This window comes from Globicephala melas, chromosome 7 (assembly GCF_963455315.2).
Source record: "Globicephala melas chromosome 7, mGloMel1.2, whole genome shotgun sequence".
Classification (NCBI taxonomy): domain Eukaryota; kingdom Metazoa; phylum Chordata; class Mammalia; order Artiodactyla; family Delphinidae; genus Globicephala; species Globicephala melas.
This window is the reverse complement of record NC_083320.1, coordinates 4837536-4857676: the sequence shown is the minus strand read 5'-3', so window position 1 is coordinate 4857676 and position 20141 is coordinate 4837536. Positions and strand designations below refer to the sequence as shown.

Below are 20141 nucleotides of genomic sequence, written 5' to 3'. Positions count from 1 at the left end.
GGTCTCCGCACCTGTCAGGGGTGTCAGCTCCCGCCTCCTGGAATCTCCCTTCGCTGATGCTCAGAGCCCACGGCCAGCAGCAGCCCCCTCACTGCTCCTGGCTCGTACGTTCTCAGACTCCTTATCTTGTCCTGGCTCAGGACTGCGCCAACGGGCACACATGCACCCCTTGCTGCTGCTTCTGCGGCCGCACGCACACCACGGTTTTCTGTTTCATCAGGGCCTGCCCTCATCCAGTTCTGATCACTGCCGGTTCCTCAGGCAGGACACTTCGATGTGCTTTGTGCTCCTGGTCACGCTTCCAAATTTTTCCTACTTTTTTAAAATTAAAATAAAAATTGAAATATAGTTGATTTACAATATTGTGTTAGTTTCAGGTATACAGCACAGCAGTTCAGTTATGCATATATATTCTTCTTCAGATTCTCTTTCCTCATGTGTTACTACAAAATATCAAGTAGAGTTCCCTGTGCTATATATATAGGTCCTTGTTGGTTATCTATTATAATGGAGTGTGTATCTGTTAATCCCAAACTCCTCATTTATCCCTCCCCAACCCCCCTTCCCCCAAATTTTTCTTGCTTTTTATGATTCCTCAGTGTCTATGTAGTATAGTCACAATTCATCAATGTTTCCCTCTTGAAAATTATCCCCACTTTGATGTCACAGATACACAGCTCTCTTCAGGGCGCTGTTAAAGCCCCGCAGCTGGTCCTGTGCCTGACACACTTGTTGAGGAAGGAGGCAGGTGCTGAACCTGAAACACTGGTGCGGAGTGAGAGGTTTGCGGCTTCTCCGCTAAGATTGCCAAGTGCTGCTTCTTGAGACCTTAGTGAAGGAAGTCATGGAGGCTGTGTGACCATCTCTTCTGAAGGGCACTCTCGCCGCAAGCGTGTCAGGCCTCCTGGTCCCTGGTTCCTCAGTGGTGTGGCCGGCAGGCCGGTGTGGACCCCACCGTCTCCCGCATCTGACAGGTTTCCCGGCACATACTAGCTGCTCCAAGATGTGATGAAGGAATAGATCGTGAGTGAGGGATGCCAGAGAGCAGAGGGAAGACGCCGCCCCGACCCATGGAAGGGAAAAGCCGACTCCACGTATTAAACTTAAGAGGGCAGACTCGTGGCCGGACCGAGAGTGTCCTAGGACCAGCCTGGGTCGCTGGCATCGATGCTGCACCCTCTGGCTCATGCACGCCTGGTCTCACCTGTGCCCAAGGGGAGGCAGGGGAAGGAAGGGCGGAGCCCAGATGTCTCTTTCCCCCCATTAGCCCTTCTGAGAGTCACCGCTCAGGTCTGTGGTGCTCATTTCCGTTTTGAGACCCCGGAGGCCCCCCTGGATCCAAGCAGCACAGGCACAAGTGTGCGCTGGGGGCCTCGGACTTGTCCGGAGCGTGAACCCATCCCTGAGTGGGGCCCTGATTCTCCAGGCGTCCACCAGGCATTGGATTTGTCCCAGATGCTGGGTAGTATCATGTTCTTTCCTCTGCACTCGGAGACGAAAACCTGGAGTCTGCACAGTGATGCAGAGGTGATGTGGTCTTAGATGAGGGTGCTGGTGGGGTCAGCAGGCTGGAGAAGGCACAGCAATGTGGGCGGTGCTGAGGGAGGACCCGGCGGCACGAGGGGAGGGAGGGCAGAGGGACTGGAGGATCCCTCAGTGTCTGCAGGTAGCGTCAGGAGTCTGGATCTGACCATCTGCTGGGCGTCCTGGTGGTGCACAGGGCCGCTGGGGCCTGCGATGCCGTCCCTGAGGGGACTCCAGGCAGGGCTGAATGGAATGCCTTCCTTCCTTCTAGCGGAGAAAGGCTGACTGAAGCCGAGTCCAGCCCTGGAAGTGCCGCAGGCAAGACCAGCTGAAGGACGTTTGACAATACGGTGCTGGGATATGTTGAAACTTATTTGTTCGGAGAGCAGTGAATGTTCAAAATCCTCTGCGTGTGGACGCAGGAACCCTGTTTCCTTCGGAGGCCTAGAACCCCAGCAGGTGGTGAGCGTCCTGGCGCCTGCTGCCCACCAGCCCAACATCTGGGGCCGCTGGGACCCAGAGCTTCCCGCTGGCAACTCCACTTGGGGACTTGGTTTTAAGAGAAAATTGTGCTGTGAAGAAACGCATGAAAAAGGGATGTGGGTTTCTGGCAGGATGATTTGATGTTCCCCTGCCACAAAGAATAACTTTACATCAGAATTAGGTACACGTATAAAACACGTTGAATAGACCGTGTTTATTTCAGCATGAGTTTTTAAACATTTTATGTTTAAAAACTCTTGCACTTTCTCCGGGAGGAAAAGGGAAATCCAGCTGCCTGGGACATGGGAGAAATTTCCGCTCGTTGTGAAATTGTGAAATTAATGTCAGCAGCCATGACTTTGCTCCATCCTGAAGGTAACTGTTTATTACAGTCGGCATTTAAATCCCCCGATTAATAGGAGCAATTAAACAATAGCTTCATTTCCAGCAAATTAACAACCCTAATAGGTAATTGCGACATAAATGAAGATAAATTTGTTCTAATGCAATGAGATAAAAAGAACACAGGCAAGAACGGAATCTCCGATTAAGAATTCAGATGTCATTACTTCACGGAAAACTTGAAAGCTTCGCTAGAAGAAATTAAAGAGAATTTGGCTTTTTGACCATGGCCTGTCTTGGCCTAGAGGGTTTTTTTAATATAATAGAAATGCCATATGTTGTGCTCAGGGACACAAGGTAAGGGCAGAGCTTCTCGTTAGGTTTTCACTGACGAGGAACCAATAAACAAATGCATGGTGAGTGTTTCCTTTTCATGCACCCCTAAATTCATTTTATGGCCTGTTCAGTTCCAGGGTGTGTTTCCTTCCTTAATAATATTTGTTATAATTAGGAAACTATTCTGATGGTTTATAGTTTGTCCTGATGAAACGTGGAAGTGGTCAAGCCAGGCCTGTTTTTAGAATGATAAACGTGTCCATACGAAGGATGGTTTGGAAGGGGACAAGTCGGCTTCGGAGAGAGCAGTTGGGTGATTTTAAAGGTAGTGGCAAAAAGAGATGAAAGCTTTGCTAGAACGAAGATAATGAGCTTCTCCTTGCGGGTCGCCGTGCCGACAGGAAGATCTAACACACGTTAAAGAACAGCGGCAGCCTGTCTTTCTAAGGAAGATGGGCGTATACTCCGATTTAGGAACTGTAACTTAGAATAGGTTAAATGTCCAGATCTGCTTTGAAAGTTTTTAAACTGTGGGGGTTTAGCTAACACTACATCAGTGAGCTCATTATACCCTTAGAATAACTCCTTTTGGTAGCTTTGAATCATCAAATGACGTGTAATCAGCCTAGAATTCTATACCCCTTGAAAATATTAATCATGTGTAAGGGTAGAGTAACAGCGGTCTGAGACACGAGAGTCTCAAAACAGAATGTCAGAGAGCCGGGGTCCTGCGTATAGACCACGGCCGCTCGGTCACAGTCCCCCCAAATCCCCCCCACCCTGCGCCCACCCCCCCTGCCCCCCATGCTTGCTGTCTCCACTGTCCAGGTAGAGATCACCTGCATCTTGCAAACCACACAGACCAGGTGTCCTTCCAACTCCTGGATCTCGTCACTGGCCCATGAATAGCTTTGACGGCTCCCTGTTGCCTTAAGGATACGATCCACACTTTGCACACGGGATCCTTACACGTGTTTCCAGCTGCTTCTCCACCCCTCCTTCTCCTCATGTCCTCACCCCGTCCCCATGGTTGATCCATCTGTTCGTTCATTGACCCAGTTGGTGAGTGCTGGTTGAATGTCAAGTCCATGTGGACCCTAGGGAGGTAAATGAGGCATCCCGTCTAGCATCTCAAGTCACGTGGAGGTCCATCGTCTTGGAACGTGAGCTGACTGTATTTTCCAATTGGCGGCTCAGTTTGGCAGGATCTCCACAGGTGTGTGGGCCAGGCAGGGCTGTGGGTCCCTGTGGTTCACTAATTGTCACTAATCATCACACAGCCCAAGAGGCCTTCGAGAAGACCCCTCTCCTCACTCCCCACCTCCCTCTCTCTTTTTCATGTTAATGGTTTTTCTGGCATAGCTTCCTCTATTCCCAAAACGTCATATGAAAACAATCTAGGAGATGGGTATAGGATTACCAGCAACACAGACCACACCTCCTTTAACGTTCATTAATTTTGAGAAAAGTTCCACTTCAGACTTTTTTTCATTCCTAAGTCGCAAGTTCAGAACTACCTAGATAATGTGGTAATTAATTTCTACTTAATTAACAAGATCGTTTAATGATCACTCAACTGTAATTTAAAACTGAGTTGAGACATTAGGGGACCTTTTATTTGTTACTGGAAAATTTACAGTCCCTGGTGGTTTTCATTTTTTATGGGGATTTGCCTGGTAAGCCCTCCAAGGTTCTGATGGAAGAGCCTTTCGATGCAAAGACAGTTAATGTTACATTTGGGTGGTAGCACCAAAAATAGAGATAGAACAATGGCGTGAACCCCAGCCTCAAACTGTGCTTTTCAAATATGTTTGTGGAGCAAAATGAGTCTCATGCTAGTTGATTTTCAGTACGTGTGTTTATTATAAACATTTAAAATATTACTGTAATAGATGTATCATTCATACTTAAATTCCTCTCTAATGTTGTCTACGCAGAACTGCCACCCCATGTTGGCCCCAATGGGCTACATAGAGCTTTTCCTAGTAGCTGAAGGATCGTCCTCTTCCCCAGATTCGGCTTGATTCACACCAAGTTTCTATTTGGCATCTAACTGGGACTCTACGTCATCAGTCAGGTGTACATGCTTCCACAGTGCCATCCTGAGCTGCAGACCCCACTTCTCCCCAGGCCCCAGAGTCACCTGCTCCCCAGTGCAGCCCGAGGACGTGGGGCTCAGCTCTGCTCATTCCAGAAGGGGCCGTGTTGCTCATACAGCAGGGCTCACGTAGCGGAAGCTGATGCTGTATGGGGCGTCACGATGGGGAATGTTCAAAAGCAGATCATTACAAAGCTGGTTGATGAGTTAAGTCTCCTCTGCCTCAGTGAACTGGGGCAAAAGGGACGTGAAAGGGCAGCCAGTTTGCTGCCTGATGGAGAAGCCTCTGCTCCTTCAGGACCTGCACAGGGAGAAGGTTGGGTCGTAGGAGCCGAGTAAATAAGGAGTGAAGAAAGGATGGGGCAACAGGGACCACCCAGCGGAGCACTTGAGCAGTTCTCAGTGGTCCTGTCTCTGGTGAAACCTTGGAGCTATTGATGTGAGATGCAGAGGGCCTTGCTCCTGGCTTGGGAGCTGCATGAGGCTAGAGACCAGGTCACATGCCTCTTCCCGTCTTCCCTTCCTTCTCTGGGCCCATAGGTGACTCTTCAGACGTTTCTGTTAATTGACTTAATTCAAGTAAATCATTTAAACCAGAGAAGATATCTTGCTGATTAAATTACTAACACTCATTGGACTTTACCAAGAATGTCATAATCGTTAATGAAATTTTAAAAAGCTTAATTTAAGTGCTTAATTGTGGACGTTACCGATGCCAGGTGGTACCATGCAAGAGGAGTGTCAAAGACACCCCCGTCCTGGGGCCTCGCCCTGTGAGTAGAGATCAGGAGGCCAGGACCTGATGTGAATGATGATGTGTCTGGTTTGGGATTATTACATAATCGCTTATTGCACAATGCCTATGCACCAGGCACTAGGGATTCGGGGCTGAAAAGTAGAATTGCAGCTCTTCAGCCTGGCCCTGACTGTATGTGTATGTGTGCGTGTGGGCGTGTGTGTGTGCGTAACTGTGCAGTGGTTCTCAGTCAAGGCCTGGGTGAAATACGGAGCTGGTTGTGTCCGCACCTTTGGTATTTGGGATGCGGGGTCTCCTTAGAGGAACCTGATGGTTAGAGAGGAAGGCTTGCCTAGGAGAAGTGATGCTCGACATACGGATTCTGAGAAGGAATTGGCCATGAAGAGAAGGAGAAGCATGTCTGGGCCGTGGTGGCAACTTGTGTAGCAGGATTCAGAGAGCACACGTTGTGGCATCTGCAGTGGGTTCTGTCCGGCTCGGAAGTGGGCAGTGAGCCCGGGGGCCGGCAGCGAGGCTGGAGGGAGGCCGTGTCCGGTTGGGCGGGGACCCTTGTCCTCCCTGGGGTTCGGAACCCGTTAAGGAATAAGACCCTGGAAGATCGGATGACTACTTTTTATTGGTAAAGCTGTCCTGGGAAATGAAGCTTATCTGGGCTTCCTTCTCTGGGAACCAGAATCAGACAGACTTGCCCATATGGTTCCAGGCAGCGTGGGAGCCCCAGACCGAAGGGATGGAGAAGGGACAGCCTGTCCCAAGCCGGCCATCACCTAAGTCACTTGTCAGTGGGTCGGACCTTCACTGGAGGGCTTGGGAAGAGGCCAGGAGTGTCTGGGTCGTGGGAGCCGGGATGCATGGGAAGTGATAACAGGAGGGGAGAATCCACCCCTCCCAAGCGTGAAAGGGCCCCATTTTGCTGAGAAATTTCGGTTCTGACGTCTGTCTGGTGACGGGAGCGTTTGCAGAACTTTGAGCGGGACAAGGCCCATGAGAGCCACCTTGGCGGAGGTCGCCGTGCAGTGTGTCCCTTGAGTGGCAGTGAGGAGAGGACAGCTTTGGAAGCTGCTTCAGAAACCAGCCACAGGCAGACGAGGTTTGGGTCAAGGCGTTGGCAGTGAGGGTGAACTGAAGAGAAATTCCGGTGGCAGAATCGATCTATTCCGTCTCCTCTGTCCCTGCCCTGGGGTTGCTCGGGGGGTGCGGAGTTAGAGGCGAGGCCCAGGTTGGGACACGGAGGTGCCTCCAAGGGCAGGTGTGGCGCTGGTTATAGGATACACGGTTCTAGAAGTAGGAAGGGCACAAAGCAAGGCTACATACAGATTGGGGAGCCACAGGCATGGAGAGAAAAGGGCCAAAGAAGGAAGCCTAGAAGCAACCCACGTTCAAAGAACCGGTGAAGGAGGCTGAGAAGAGGTTCCAGCCAGGGGAGGAAGCACAGGAAAGTCAGCGTCACGGGAGGAGGGACCATCGGCAGTGCCTAGGGCGGCCCAGAGGCCAAGAAGGATGCGCCTGGCCTCCAGCTGGTCACCAGCGACCTTGGCAATGGCAGGTCCAGCCAAGGGGATGGAGGCGGAAGCCGGGTTGCAGTGGTCAGCAGAGCAAGGGAGAGTCTGTGAGGGGACAGGGCCAAAGGGTACACAGTCCCTGTCCTGGGAGCCGTAGAGTCTCGCGGGGTGGGGGGGTGCTTCCTTGCCGGGTGGCAGTGTTTGGTGTCGTCATGGGGGCCGACAGAGTGTCTGAACCCCTGTTCTGCTGCCGGTGCCCCCTCTGCCTTGTTTTCCCAACTGCGAGGATTAAATGACTCAGTAGACGGGAAGTGCAGACCGCTGGCCCATCGTTCAGATGTAAGGGACAAAGAAGAGGGGGGAGAGGGAGGGGAGGGGGACGCCCCTAGTTACCTGGTGAGAGGTGGGCCTGACTCCCTTGGTGTGACCAGATTCGTTCTTTCTGCTCCTCCTTTAGTGCAAATGATTTGAGAAACAAAGCGGAAGCAGAAATCGGGCATTAGGCCAGGATTTAATGAAGTCTTATTTGCGAGCTATCTGAGAGTCTTATCTTTACACACTAATTAAAAGATGCCGTTTATCATCTATCCAATAGAGAATTTAAAATTTGTGGGGAAAGTAAACGTATAACTCGCTTTTCTTGTTGCTTAAGTTTGTAAATAGACTTCTTTCTAGTTGAAGAATGGAAATAAGTTTATGAAAGTACACTTAAGGGTACGGCTAAAAAAGAATGATCTCAGGGTCATCACCCAGGTCAGGAAGGGGCCACTGCCAGCCCCCAGGAGCCCCTCATGCCTCTCCCAGGCACCAGCAGTTTGCTTGCTTGGTTTTGAAGTTTCTACAGTGTAATTACAGATATGGTTGAAGGGGTTCGTTAAAGGGTATGTTTTATCTATTACCCAAATAAAATTTCAGAATTGTGGAGGGAGTCATATCCATTATTCATTCATTCATTCATTCATTCATTTATACTTGAAGGTATTTGAACATTTTTTGCCTTCCAGTTTTACTGAGATATAATAAAATATCTATGTAAAATAGATACAAAAGTGAAGAAATGGAAGTTTTTTACATTGATGAGAACTCCTAGGGTTCACGCCCCTAACAACGTCCATGTATAACCTACAGCTGTGTTAACCGTTGTGCGTTTATCATGCACATCACATCCCTAGGAAGTGACTTTTAAAATGACACCAGGTACTAGCATTGCCATATCAGGTTAATGAAATTGGTGGGGTGTCTGGTAAAGGAGCACATTTTCCGTATCTGCCAACGACAGCATTTCAGACCTAGGCTTAGCGCCTCAGGCAACTTTATAGGAAAGCAAGTCACCAAAATAGGAAAAACATCACACCTCGATGATAGAGTCCAGATTCCTTTTTTTTTTTTTTTTGTGGTTACCATGAGGTTTTTTTTTTTTTTTTAACATCTTTATTGGGGTATAATTGCTTTACAATGGTGTGTTAGTCTCTGCTTTACAACAAAGTGAATCACAGATTCCTTTAAGGAATCTCAAGGGATTGTGTTTCTGTTTTCTCATTCGTGCATTGCATGTATTTATATAAAATACGTGACGTATTCATTTGTGGAATGATCCAATGCAGACAGAAACTCAGTGATGATAAAAATTTCCCAGCCAGTGTAATCTGGGGTGTAAGTAATATTCATGTTCTAAGTCTCCTGACATTTAAATGTTCCAAATCTCAGGAAAAGTTGATGATTATAGTTACAAGAGAACAGCGCCTCCCTGCCCCTGGCATCCCGCTTCCCTTGAGTTCTTATTGGGGCGGGGGGCCCTTCCGCTCGCACAGCCCAGCCCAGCCCTGTGGCCCGCAGTGGGCCGGGGGCTTTTCACTGTGGAGGAGAAGGTGGCCCAGCCTTACAAAACAGTCCCCTTATCTCCTTTTCCTTCTTAAGTCAGATACTACCCCCACTTTTATGGGTGATCCTGTAACTCCTAAAGCAGTCTATGTATTTTAGAGCAAAATATTTGTAACTCATTTCCTTTCCTCCATGTGTGTGTAGACATAAAAATTATAGGGAAATACAACAACAAATAGGGTTGAAGGTTCTAGTTAAATGTGAAAGAATGCTGCCAGTCATTAGCAGTTGTGACTTTGGGTTTTTTTAGTAAATGTGGCCAAGCAATAATTCAGTGGACAGAAGAACTGTAGTACTTGACGTGTGGTTCACGCTTTACACAGCCCTGTTCTGTGAGAGGGTTTAATGGGAAAAGGTTCTCTCTGCCCATGAACTTGCTCTTTGTAGCCTCCACGTGGGAAGGAGGGAACATTGATTTGCCTTTGGAGTTTCATAAAATGAGGATTTTAATAACATATTTGACTTGTCTTAGAAAGTTTCTCAAATCTCCCCTTAGAGTAGAAAACACTTATAGAAAATGTCTATGAAGTTCTCCCAACAGCTTAGCCCTGTTTAATTCTGACCTTTGTGTTTTTTCTGTGAGATTTAAGGTGAAAGTCAGTATGGTCATCCGACTGAATAGTGACTCTGAGGCCAGGAGTAGTTGAACACAAGAAAACACCTTTTGCTCTTTTTCAGAAAAAAAAAAGAAAAAAAATAGAAGTAATTTGGCATTCACCCAAACAATCATGATTTTAAGTTAATTTACTTTTGGTTTGGGGATTTCAGTTCACCTATAAGACACACGTTTTGCGGCTGTTGGAATCTGATCTTAGGTTTTAGTTTTGAGTTCACATAATGATTTTTAAAATATTCTAATGTGCGTCTTCAAAGACCCCAGATCGATACGCCAATGGTTTTGAAATGACAGAGTGTTGCCATATTCCTCTGTAATTTAAACGTGATTAGCTGATGAGGGTTATGATCAATACACTACGCGAGGATAAAATAATTGATATCGTCCTTTCAGGATGATAAGAGGCCTATCGGAGGTGGGATGTAACTAATGAAGCTACTTCTTCATCTCTGTGAGCCATTTTTTATATATTGTATTTTCACTTAATCATATTTATACTATCATTCATTTACATGAAAGCCATAAGCTGTGGACAGACCAGTTCCTTCTTAAAATTATGTTCATTTGGAGAAGAAATCATCTGCGGACACTGTGTGTGCTCCTTCTGTAACATAAGCTATTGCTGGGGACAGTGGTGTGTTTTCCTTTGCGTGGGTATTTTTTAAATCAGCAACCCTCTCTGGACAAAGATAAGGATTGAATATCATTGAACTTAATTACAGCTATACCCCAAAGACACACATCTATTCACATAAAAGCTGTAGTTATTCTCCTGTAGTGACACCTGTTGGTGTAGGAAGAGTTTTCTAATCGTTGGCTTCCTTTCCAGTTAAATCCAATGTGCTGTATCAGCCAGCCTATTTGCCAATGGTTGAATTTAGATTTGTATTGATTAAGATAAACTCCCAATGTGTAGAGCCGTATATTTAAATAAAAAAAGTCTTTGACATAATTACATGTCCTTGAATATAATTCTATGCAGTAGCCTGTAGAGTTAAGAGTAATTCTTCAGGCTGTGCAAAAAAAATAGATTTTTGATTTTCCAAAGGGTTTGGTATAAATTACCCTGTCTTATTTAGGATTATTTTTGCTGCAAGTAACTGGGGGGAAAGTCCTATTATTAGAATAATTTGAACAAGATAGGTGTGTGTTTTTGTGTTTTACATATAAAGCGTCTGAGGTTTGCGCGAGGCTGCCGAGCCAGAGGCCAAGCCCCTGGGAGGGGCTTGTGTCCCACCAAGTGTGGCTTCCTTCTGCAAGATCGCTTCCAGAGCTACAGCCAACATATGTGCTTTTTACATAGCAAGAAGGAAAGAGACATAAGGAAGAAATGGGCCGGGGGCAGCTCTCTCAAGGATGTTTCCTGGGTACCGCCATGTGACCCTCCTGCTGCCATCCCATTGGCCAGAGCTTGCTTGCATGGCCACATTTAGCTGGGGTGCAAGGGGATGGACTGGAGGAAGCTCCAGGAAATGTCATATCTATTCTGGTAGTCCTGTGCCCAACTAAAAATCAGGAATTCTGTTACCACGGATGAAAGGAATAGTGGACAACAGAGACAGCCCTCGGCCTCTGCCACGTTCCCTCTGTTTGGAAACCAGCCTTACGTAGACTTCTTCTGTCTTCCTGTCCACTAGTTGCCCAGAAGATTGTTGCCACGAGGAAGAAGCAACAGCTGTCCATCGGACCCTGCAAGTCCCTACCCAACTCTCCGAGCCACTCATCTGTCTGTTCCGCACAGGTGTCTGCCGTGCACATCAGCCAGGTATGTTGGTCCCTTGAGAGGTTGGACTGAAAAGCAGGTCAGAACCCAGGAGGACACACCTGCCAAATAGTGTTCTCAGCCAGCTCCAAGGTGATTTTTTTTTTCTTTTCAACTTTATAAATAACAGCATGTCGGTAATTGACGTAACATCTCCTTCAGAAACTGCTGTGGCCAAGTGGTTTTGATGGGAATCATTCTTTAATATTCCCTGTCTTCACGCTGCCTGTGTTATGAGGCATGCTGGCTGGAGTGGAGGTGCAGGGTGTGCACTGCCGTCTCTGCTGTTGTGTTTTTTTTTTTTTTTTTTTTTTGCGGTACGCGGGCCTCTCACTGTTGTGGCCTCTCCCGTTGCGGAGCACAGGCTCCGGACGCGCAGGCTCAGCGGGCATGGCTCACGGGCCCAGCCGCTCCGCGGCATGTGGGATCTTCCCGGACCGGGGCACGAACCCGTGTCCCCTGCATCGGCAGGCGGACTCTCAACCACTGCACCACCAGGGAAGCCCTCTGCTGTTGATTTAAATGACCCCACGTTGGTCCTCATTCTCGTCTGCTTGTAGGTTGGGCAGTTGTGGGTGAATCTCAGTGGCTAATCCTACAATATGCTTCAATATGGTAGCAGCCCTCAGTTATAATTCCCGTCTCCCGTAGGCCCTATGGAAACTAGTATCTTTCCATTGCAACATTTTGCTGTTTACTTGGGAACAAACAATATAATTGTCACTTTGAAGAACCTAGCCAAAAACCCACTAAGGAACTGTTGGCTTATTTTTGCCTGCCCGCGTGTCTTCGGTTAACATTTCTTAGGCAGGTGTTATATTCTTTAAAGAGATGTAGCGAGAAGGTTTGGTATCGTGCTTTTGGTAGCTTGAAGAGTCAGGAAGTGCGTTTACAGCGGGGTCCTGTGAAGGCACGCTCAAGGATGTTAAATCCCACTCTAGGCATCTGTAATTCTCTCTGAATCTTGAAGAATCTTCCAGAAGCTTTCACATTTCCAAGAGGTCATTTTCTTCTTTTTTTTTTTAAATGAATTTTTATTGGAGTCTAGTTGATTTACAATGTTGTGTTAGTTTCAGGTGTACAGTAAAGTGAATCAGTTACACGTATACATATATCCACTCTTTTTTAGATTCTTTTCCCATATAGGTCATTACAGAGTACTGAGAAGAGTTCCCTGTGCTATACAGTAGGTTCATATTAGTTATCTATTTTTATATATAGTAGTGTGTATATGTCAGTCCCAATCTCCCAATGTATCCCTTCAAGAGGTCATTTTCAAAATGTGAGTTTTGGTTCTACTGGGCAAAATTGCACTCTTTCTCCTTCTAATCTGGAGCAGTGAAGGGACTGTAGAAACCACTTAGTTCAACCAACCCCTTCCCTTTTCAGAGGAAATAGAAAATAATGACATTTTAACTCTCAGATTTTTTAACATCTTTACTGGAGTATAATTGCTTTACAATGGTGTGTTAGTTTCTGCTGTATAACAAAGTGAATCAGCTATACATATACATATATCCCCATATCCCCTCCCTCTGGCGTCTCCCTCCCACCCTCCCTATCCCACCCCTCTAGGTGGTCACAAAGCACCGAGCTGATCTCCCTGTGCTATGCGGCTGCTTCCCCCTAGCATCTGTTTTACACTTGGTCGTGTATAAGATCAAACGAAAGAGACTTCTCTGTCTTCAGTCACTTTTCTTGGACAAAACGCTGCCGAGCTGATGGGTCTGTTCTAGGATGAAACGGTGCCTGCTTGATGCTGATGCCACCGGCCGGGCCGCGCCTCCATGCACCTTGCTGGCTTGTGGGTTATGACCCCACGCACGTGGCGGGTTGGGCTCCTGGAGCGTGTCCTAACAAAACCTGGGCTTTCGATCATTACAGACAAGTAACGGAGGCGGGAGTCTGAGCGACTATTCCTCCTCTGTCCCGTCCACGCCCAGCACCAGCCAAAAGGAGCTGCGTATCGACGTACCGCCCGCGGCCAACACGCCCACGCCCGTCCGCAAGCAGTCCAAGCGCCGGTCCAACCTCTTCACCGTGAGTGTCCCCCCGGGGGGCGGGGTGGGGGGGAAGCGGAGCGTGGTTCCTGCTCACCTAGCGGTCCTCTGGCCGCCAGGTGGCTCAACGACAGGTGTAGCATCCAAACCAAGTTAATGAGGAGAGTGCTGAGTTCTGTGGAAGTCTGAGAAAATGATAGGATGCCACGACGCAGGTGTAGAGCCAGGTGGGCCTTCCTCGTTTGCAGGGAGTCCTGACGTGTCAGAAATGAAGAGCAAGGGGTTTGTATAAAGGTCTCTGTTATCCTGTGACTTTCTTGGTCTCTAGCTGAAGACTTGTCGCATTAGATACATGGAGGGGACAGACTCCGCCAGAATTCCCCAGACGTGTGCCTCAGGCCTTTCAGATGGGGAGTATAAAGCCGCGTCAATGCACAGGTTCCTTCTCCTCGGGCTGGAGCACTGAGGACTTAGCTCAGGGTCTTCAGCAGCTCACAGACAGAAGCCAGTCTGCTTGGACTTTTCTTCAGAACCATCTGCGGAGCCTTTTAAAACTCTGCATCAGCTCTCAGGGCTCAGGTTTACGAACTCAGGATCTGTGCGTGGGGCCCAGGCGCGTGTAGTTTTTAAAAGTTCCCTGGGCAGTTGGGACGCAGAGAACCCCTGAACTACAGAGGACACACAGCAGACATTACCAATCAATCCTGGAAGGCTTTGCAGTGGAGCCCAGAACTCGGGGCCACAGAACTCCAGGCAGAGCTGCTACTGCCGTGTGACTAGAGTCATTTGATTTGAGAAGAACACTTTCCCTCCCGGGACTAGGTCTGTGCATTACAAGTGTATGCTTTCAAAGCAGGGGTTCTCAACCAGGCAGATTTGCACTCCCAGAAATTCGGCCATTTCTGGAGAAAGTGTGAGTTGTCTCAGCTCGGGGGTGGGAGTGGGTGTGGTCCTGCAGGCGTCTAGTCTGCGTAGCAACCATGGAGCCGCTAAACATCCTGCGATGCACGGGCCAGCCCCACAACAAAGAGGTCTCCAGCCGCCAGTGTCAGGGTGCCCTGTTGTAAACCACTTGACTTCTCCTCTTGGTTGAGTATCGCTGACTTAGATGCAAAGAAGTTCAGTATTTCCTGGCTTAAACTGAAGGAAGATTCTGCAGGGGTGGCCGCAAGTCTCTTATCTGACCCACTGCCCTTACTTGGAGATGGCGTTCTTTCTTCCTTTTTTTTTTTCCTTTGGCGACACTGCGAGGCTTTTGGGATCTTAGTTCTCCCACCAGGGATTGAACCCGGGCACTTGGCAGTGAAAGCGTGGAGTCCTAACCACTGGACCGCCAGGGAATTCCCTGAAGATGGCGTTCTTGATGGTGAACGAGGCTACCGAGTACGATAGATGCCCCATCCCTTTCCCACCACGTTCATAACAGGTTTCCCATCAGATAAGTCTTTAGTGCCAAGGTCCATTGCCAACAGCGAACACCCCCTCCTCACAACTCTCCCCTTCCCTTTGCTCTCTGCCCTGTGCCATGTGAGGTCTGCCAGATGCTGCTGTTGGAGGGCCAGAGTGAGGATCAGATGGGCTCAGACCCTGTCCTGCACTGCCAGCAGCTGCTTGACCTTGAGCAACTTACTTAACCTCTCTGAGCTGGAAACAACGGTCGTTGTGGTGAGGCTGCTAAGAAGATTCCCTGTAGGGGCGAAGAGTCTTTGTGGCCTTGCTTTCATTTTTATCTCACCACCACTAATGTTATGGAACGATTTCTCTTAATGCATAAGCAAAAGTAGTTGTAGAGGGCTTCCCTGGTGGCGCAGTGGTTAAGAACCCGCCTGCCAGTGCAGGGAACACGGGTTCGAGCCCTGGTCCGGGAAGATCCCACATGCTGTGGAGCAGCTAAGCCCGTGCACCACAGCTGCTGAGCCTGTGCTCTAGAGCCTGTGAGCCACAACTGCTGAAGACTGCGCACCAAGAGCCCGTGCTCCGCAACAAGAGAAGCCACCGCAGTGAGAAGCTCGCGCACCGCAACAAAGAGTAGCCCCCGCTCGCCGCAACTAGAGAAAGCCCGCGCTTGGCAACGAAGACCCAACGCAGCCAAAAATAAATTAATTTTTTTAAAAAAAAGAAAGAAAGTAGTTGTAGGGCTGTGTAATAGATTGGGAGGGAGGTAATTAGGTGTCTGCAAAATACAGGTGAATATCTGATACGCGTAAATCTGTACGTGAATAAGATGTTTACTGTGGAATTTCTTCAGACATACCGAGAATAACAGCAGTCGCCTAAGCAGCACGTCTGGCTTATCCAACACCTGTAACACTTCTGTCTGCCCAGGTGGGGTCTTCCAGGTGACAAGGTGTCACCTCGCAGAACAGGCTGTGCACTGACTCATGGCTCAGTGGACCTGAGAAACCCATTGCCGAAGATGCAGAGAGACTGGGCCCTGAGCAGGGCACCAGCGTAGCGGGGAGGGGCCTTCTAGGGTGTGGCGGGAAGAGGGAACACCCAGGCTCACGACACCTTCTAAGGGTCACCTTTCCTGGTCCCTGGCTTTGGTTTCTGTTCAAGGTGAGAGGTGAGAACCAGGAAGTCTCTTTAAAATGGGGCTGCTCTGGGCTTTCCTGGTGGCGCGGTGGTTGAGAGTCCGCCTGCCGATGCAGGGGACGCGGGTTCGTGCCCCGGTCCGGGAAGATCCCACATGCCGCGGAGCGGCTGGGCCCGTGAGCCATGGCCGCTGAGCCTGCGCGTCCGGAGCCTGTGCTCCGCAACAGGAGAGGCCACAACAGTGAGAGGCCCGCGTACCATTAAAAAAAAAAAAAAAAAAAAAATTGGGGCTGCTCTGACACGTGCCACCCCCACCCTTTATAAGGGCAGCCCTGGAGTTGGGATGTGCCGGAAAATAGTGTCCCAGACCCCGCCCACTGGGTAACTGACAAAGGAGACAAATTTAAGGCAGGAAGAAGCAAAGGAACGGTAACTCGGGTAATAAACGTTCCCTTCCCCTCTGCTGTCTGCGCAGCTGGGTTCTGTTTTCTATCAGGGATAGTGTTATGGGAGCTAACCCACGTTCAAGAGGAAGCGGATTCGAGACCGGGGGGCTCTGCCTGGCAGGAGGAGAGCGGAGACTGGAGCGAGGGGGCACTCTCCCCGCTGCTGGAGCGGCACACACGTATGCACCGCCGCAGCTGTCCAGGCCGGGTGGGGCAGTGCCGGAGCCAATGAGAACTTGCCCTCATTTATTGTGTCATAATTAATGTAGCTAGTGATGCGGGGGCCTGCCTGTGACCCTGTGCGGGATCAGTGCTTGATCTCTTTAAGTGCTGGAAAATGGTCTGAGAGTAGATACACCCTTTTAGAAATCGAATCCGGCTGCTCGGCCGTCATTAGCGGGAACAGGAATCAGGTCATGGAAGAAGCAAACCTCACGGCGGGTTTGCATCACGGCGTTCAAGGAAAAGACGGCTGAGATCCTGTGTCTTCGTGATTACTGGATTTGACATTGAACAAGACGATGATGGTGATGGTGGTGGTGCCGGGTGGGTGTTGTAGGTTGAAGATCTTCGAAGTGTCAGCTCCACTAGATGTCAGTGTCATCCAAGGAATGACAAGAAGCAAATTAATTTTGAAATTGTAGCCACTTAGGAAACTAAATTCTCCTTGTTACCGGTTTGCATCTATTCTTAAATATGTAAAATTTCGTAGACTCTTCATCCCTGGCGATTATTGGTAGTTACTGGCTTAAATTGGCAAAAGTGTATTTATTGAAAAGCGTGTATTAGGAGGACAGAAGTACCATATGCCGAACCATCCTAGTGAATAAAAGTCCACGCAGGCTGGGACAGTAATGCCCAGATGAGGGAGCATTGTCCTCGTTGATTAGACCCTCATAAAGAGGCCAGAGGTAATTAAGTAGTACACACACCATTTTTCAAACAACGTGCTTATGAATTGTGTAAATTTCGGATCTGATGACCTGTAAGTGTGCCACTCGGGGCCAACATTCTTCAGCCCCAGGTGTCTCTGTTGGCACACACACGTGTGCAGAAATAAACAAAGATCTTAAGCAAAAATGAATCACACGCACCTTTCACAAAATAGCACAAACTGAAAAGTCTCTCCTGTGGTAGCAAATTATGTGTTATATTGGCGGTAAGAACGGCACTGCACTGATAAAAAAGCTAAATTATATCCTATCTTGCTTATTTCTTTGAGAAAAAATCATTGTTTTGAGAAAAGAAATATTCAAAGGCTAGCTCCATTCACTTCCTGGTTTCTAACATTGGCACTTAGGATGATTCGTTTAGTAGCCCTATTTACGTGTGGTTCAGATGTTTTATTAGGCAATATTTTCAAACATGTAGGAATTTAAAAAAACACATGCATGTACTCACCGTGCAACTCAGCAAATACAAGCATTTTTCTGCCACTGCAGCGGTTACTTCTGCTAGAAATAACCCAGTCACAGATAAACCGTGCCCCTCCAGAATGTGTCCCCCTGACCCCTGGTCCAGGGATCGGCATTCCTTGGATTTGGTGTCTGTTATCTGTATCCATGTCTTAAACTCATTCTAGTACGTGTCCACAATTGTACGTTGCTTTGCCTGTTTTCAAGCCTTATAATCGTGGTGTCACTTACATGGTATTTTTTAAAGCTTACCATATAATGCCGACACCCCGAAACAGAGCCAAGCATACCCAGTAACGTAAGATTGTGAAAAAGGCATAGCCCAGCTCATAGAGACGCTCTGTAAAAATAAGGCAGCAAAATTGATAGTCTAAATAGACCTGTTTGAATGGTATTTTGTCTTCTGTAGAGAAGGGGAGCGTGGATCCTATTATATGTGTTCCAGCAGCCTTCGACTTACTCATCAGTTAGAAAGGGGAAAGCAGGTTTCTCTTTAATAGTGAGGGCTCCTGTCGGCGATGCTGCCTGTCCTTGGAAGCAGGCAGCTGATGGGGTGCCCCTTCACGGCTTCTTTTATCACCTGGGGGAAAGTTAAACATTCCTCTAAAGAAGGAGATGGTAACGAGAGTTATCCTAGCCTTTCTTTCCTCTGTGTTCGCTGTTTGCAGAGGCTACACGGTCCCACTTCTGGCTCCCCCCGACCTTCTGTGATGGGTGTGATAAACTCCCGTTAGGTTTCTGGTTGTGTGTCAGGCTGGATGCCTTGCACACTCACTCCTGACCCAGGCAGCGGTACCCAGAGAGACTTCGGATCTGATGATTTCACGGAGCCATTTCAGCTGGAACGTAAGGACGTGGCTGATGTAGTCTCAGAGTTGGCAGAAACATCAGGAACCTTACTGGGAATTTGTACGTGCTGCGGTGTCTTATGTCCAATGGGTTTGTTTTAGTTTCGTTGGTGGATTTCAGTTTTATGATGTATATCACAGCCCGTTGTACCAAAAGTCACTGTAAGACAGCGATACGGCAAACCCTTTTGCCTAACAAATAACCACTGGTCTGTCTTGAAATTTTAGTTTTATGACTCTCTCCACCAACGTGTTGGAGCCGTAGGGAATTTCTGTTGCATTTTGTCAGTGAAGTCTTACATCAGTTTCGACCTCCTTCATCTCAGGGAGTGTGATCAAACATGGAGCTTAGTTCATAATCCTGCTTCGTGTGGAATCTGGAAATTCTGCTCTGACGACAGAGTGGCTGTGAGGACAGATGTGCTGCCTTGAGGAAGACGTTGATTTTTTTTAATGTTTGTTTTGCTAATTATTCTGGTTAATAGAGAATAATGAAGATAGATTTCCAGATTTAGAAATTTAGAATTCATAGAATTCTGAAAGTACCATTAATGGTCTCTGTTGATTTAAAACAATTTTAAAAGTCATCGCCGTGAGCTTTGAATCTCACTTTACAAATAGTAACCTGAAATTCCAGCTTTCTTATGAACTGAGACGTAGGGAAAAGAGAATTTAAGGCTGTCACGTAGCTCTTACCACAGATTATTAATTAAAGAGTTAATTAAAGAGAAAAGTGAGCCCGCAACTCTTAACTAAAATTCACAAGGAATTGATAAATCTCTATTTCTTTCCTAGCCCAAAGGTTAAACGTCATGTTTTATGTTCTTCTGAAACTTCCTATTGGTCGCTTGTTTCGTTTCCTGGTACTTCATTCCAGGCCTCTAGCATCCTAAAGAAAAAAGCACACGGGGCCTGGCACTTAGCAGGTGTTCAATAAATAAATGTTGGCTTCTTAGCATCATCCAAGAAGCCTGTCTTCTGAGGAGTCCTTGTGCCCCTTGCAGTCCCAGATCCGGGTTTACATCATGGGGACTTTTCTCCCTTATGCCCTACGACATCGCCCCCTTTAATATTTAAAAAAAAAAAAAAAAATCAGCGGCCCCATCTCACGCCCTTTAAAACTGGATTTCATTAGCTTCTCACTGCTGCCCTGGACACCACAAAGTCTGTTCATTTCATATATCATCCCAGATTTGAAAAGCACATGAAAATGTTTCTCCATTTTCAATATTGCGTGAGTAATGTTCCCATTGAAAAGTAATGGAGTGGAGTTGTCACTTGTCAGCACAGTTATTAAGGAGGACGAATCTCAGATCTTTCTCTCATAATAAAATAAATCTGTCAGAAAATCATTGTGCTCACACTTTCTCATGCCACCAAGAGAGGGAGACTTAGCTGTGGTGCTCCTTCAGTGTCCCCAAGTCACCGTGTGCTGGAGTTGTGGCTTCCAAACTGGGGCGACCACTGCTGCCCTCCCCGCCGATTGCCTGCTCCTGGGCAGCGCACGTACATCGGCAGTACGGCCAGGGAAACTGTTCAGGAACTTGGCAAACAAAGCCACTCATTTTTCCCCAGAGTACTGTTTTGCCCCAAAAG

At 47.8% G+C, this 20141-nt stretch overlaps 1 protein-coding gene across 14 annotated transcripts in view; it reads left to right on the top strand.

Moving 5' to 3' along the window:
- AGAP1 (ArfGAP with GTPase domain, ankyrin repeat and PH domain 1) overlaps nucleotides 1–20141 on the top strand; it is a 560573-nt gene that overhangs the window by 256312 nt on the left and 284120 nt on the right. For all 14 annotated transcript variants that reach the window (XM_060301680.1, XM_030865641.2, XM_030865522.2 and 11 more), the window contains 2 exons: nucleotides 11177–11304; nucleotides 13186–13341. In XM_060301680.1, coding sequence (XP_060157663.1) covers nucleotides 11177–11304; nucleotides 13186–13341 — 284 coding nt within the window. The remainder of the gene's footprint in view (nucleotides 1–11176; nucleotides 11305–13185; nucleotides 13342–20141) is intronic.